Below are 2,113 nucleotides of genomic sequence, written 5' to 3' on the forward strand. Positions count from 1 at the left end.
AAATAATAAATAATAAATGATAAATAATAATAAAAAGAAAAAAAGAAAGAAAAAAAAAGAAAGATAATAATAAAAATAAGAAAAGAAATGGGAGTGCCAAGTTTATTTGCATGGGTAAGACAAATATGTCCAGGATATGTTAAAAGACTACCACAGAAGATTCAAGGAGAAGAGAAAAGAGAGAAGAATGAGACTGGGGAAGAATATGATAATTTATATATAGATTTTAATGGGATAATTCATCAATGCTCACATTCCGAAAAAGAAGAAGAAGCTGCAAGTGAAGAAGAAATCATGGAAAGGATATTTAAAGCAATGGATAGATATGTCAATTATGTAAGACCAAGAAAAATGATATTTATAGGAGTAGATGGAGTATGTCCAGTAGCTAAAATTATTCAACAAAGAAAAAGAAGATATTGTTCAATACTTAATAATACAGGAGGATTTGATTCTAATTGTATAACACCAGGAACTAAATTTATGGAAAAAATAGGAATTGCACTTCATGGGTATATTGTTAATAGAATGGATAATGATTTATATTGGTCAGGACTTAAAGTAATATTAAGTGATAGTAAAGTAGCAGGAGAAGGAGAACATAAAATATATGAATTTATTAGAAAAGAAATAGAAAAGAATAAAAAATTTAAAGAAGAACGACATTGTATTTATGGAATGGATGGAGATTTAATTATTTTAACATTAGGAATTAATATTACAAATATGACAATTTTAAGAGAAGAACAAGAAATAATAAAAAAAAATAATAAATGTGATATTTGTGGAAAGAAACATAAAACAAAAGATCATGGAAAAGAAACGAAATTAATTATGTGTTATCCTAATGAATTAAGAAAATGGCTTATTAATGAAGCTAAAAAAAATCTTATAGAAACAAAAAAAGAAGAAGGAGAAGAATATAAAGAAGAAGATATTCAAATAATAGAAGAAGAAATTATTAAAGATTTTATATTAATTTCATTTCTAGTTGGAAATGATTTTCTTCCAAGAATTCCATCAATTAAAATTCAAACAGGAGGAATGGAAATGTTATTAAAAAATTATTGGAAATTATATGTTAAAGGAAAAAGACTAAGTAAAGGAACAGAAATTAATATTAAAAATTTTAAAGAATTATTTAAAATGATAGGAGAAGAAGAATCAAATATTTTAAAAGGAATTATTCAAAATACAAAAAAAGATAAAGAAGTTAAAGAATATGATCAAAATATTTATTTTGATTCATCAAAAGAAATCAAATTAAATCAAGAAGGTTATCATGATCGTTATTATCAAATTCATTTTAATACTACAAATATTGAATTTATTCAAAATATTGTTCATCATTATTTTGAAGGTATTTCTTGGGTTTTTAATTATTATCTTAATACACTTCCTAGTTGGAGATGGTATTATAAATTTCATTATGCTCCTTTTGCTTTAGATTTCGCTTTATATCTTAATGAAAATGATTCTATTTCTTTTTCTTCTGATACTCCTATTCTTCCTTTAGAACAACTTCTTGCTGTTCTTCCTCCTCATTCTTTTATTAATCTTCCTTCTAAACTTGCTCATTTTGTTCTTTCCCCTACTTCTCCGATTCTTCATTATTTTAACACTTCTTTCAAAATTGATATTAATGGAGAAAATAAACTTTATAAAGGTGTTCCTCTTCTTCCTGACATTGACATTAATCTTCTTCATTCTTTTGTTTTCAATCTTGAACATTCTCTTCCTCCTTCAGATTTAAAAAGAAATCTTCTTCTTCCTTTTAATATCCTCTACGTCACTAAAAACTCTTCTCTTCCTCTCTTCTCAAAAATACAATCTTTATATCCTTCTAACTCTTCTCTCATCTTCTCTCTTAATTCTTCTCTTTCTTCTTCTCTTAATTCTTCTCTTAACTCCTCTCTTTCTTCTCTCCCTTCTCTTCCTTTCATCTCCTCTTCCCTCTCTCTCTCCCTCTTCCCTCTCTTTAATCTAGACTTCTTCATCTCTCCAAAACTTCATTATCTGATGTTCTCAAATCATTCAATTATCACTTTAACTAATCGTCACGTCTCTAACGCTTTCTTCTCTAATTAATCTTTTTCTTTCTCTTATCATTTAA

General features: G+C 26.2%; 1 protein-coding gene across 1 annotated transcript; it reads left to right on the plus strand.

Moving 5' to 3' along the window:
• Positions 1-87: 87 nt before the first annotated feature.
• On the plus strand, positions 88-2,088 carry ENU1_108200 (5'-3' exonuclease domain containing protein; the record flags this gene model as incomplete). Its single annotated transcript, XM_008859481.1, has 1 exon — positions 88-2,088. The coding sequence occupies one exon, from the start codon at positions 88-90 to the stop codon at positions 2,086-2,088; it is 2,001 nt and encodes a 666-aa protein (XP_008857703.1).
• Between the last annotated feature and the right edge of the window lie 25 nt (positions 2,089-2,113).

Source organism: Entamoeba nuttalli (genome assembly GCF_000257125.1).
Source record: "Entamoeba nuttalli P19 unplaced genomic scaffold asmbl_4634, whole genome shotgun sequence".
Lineage (NCBI taxonomy): Eukaryota > Evosea > Mastigamoebida > Endamoebidae > Entamoeba > Entamoeba nuttalli.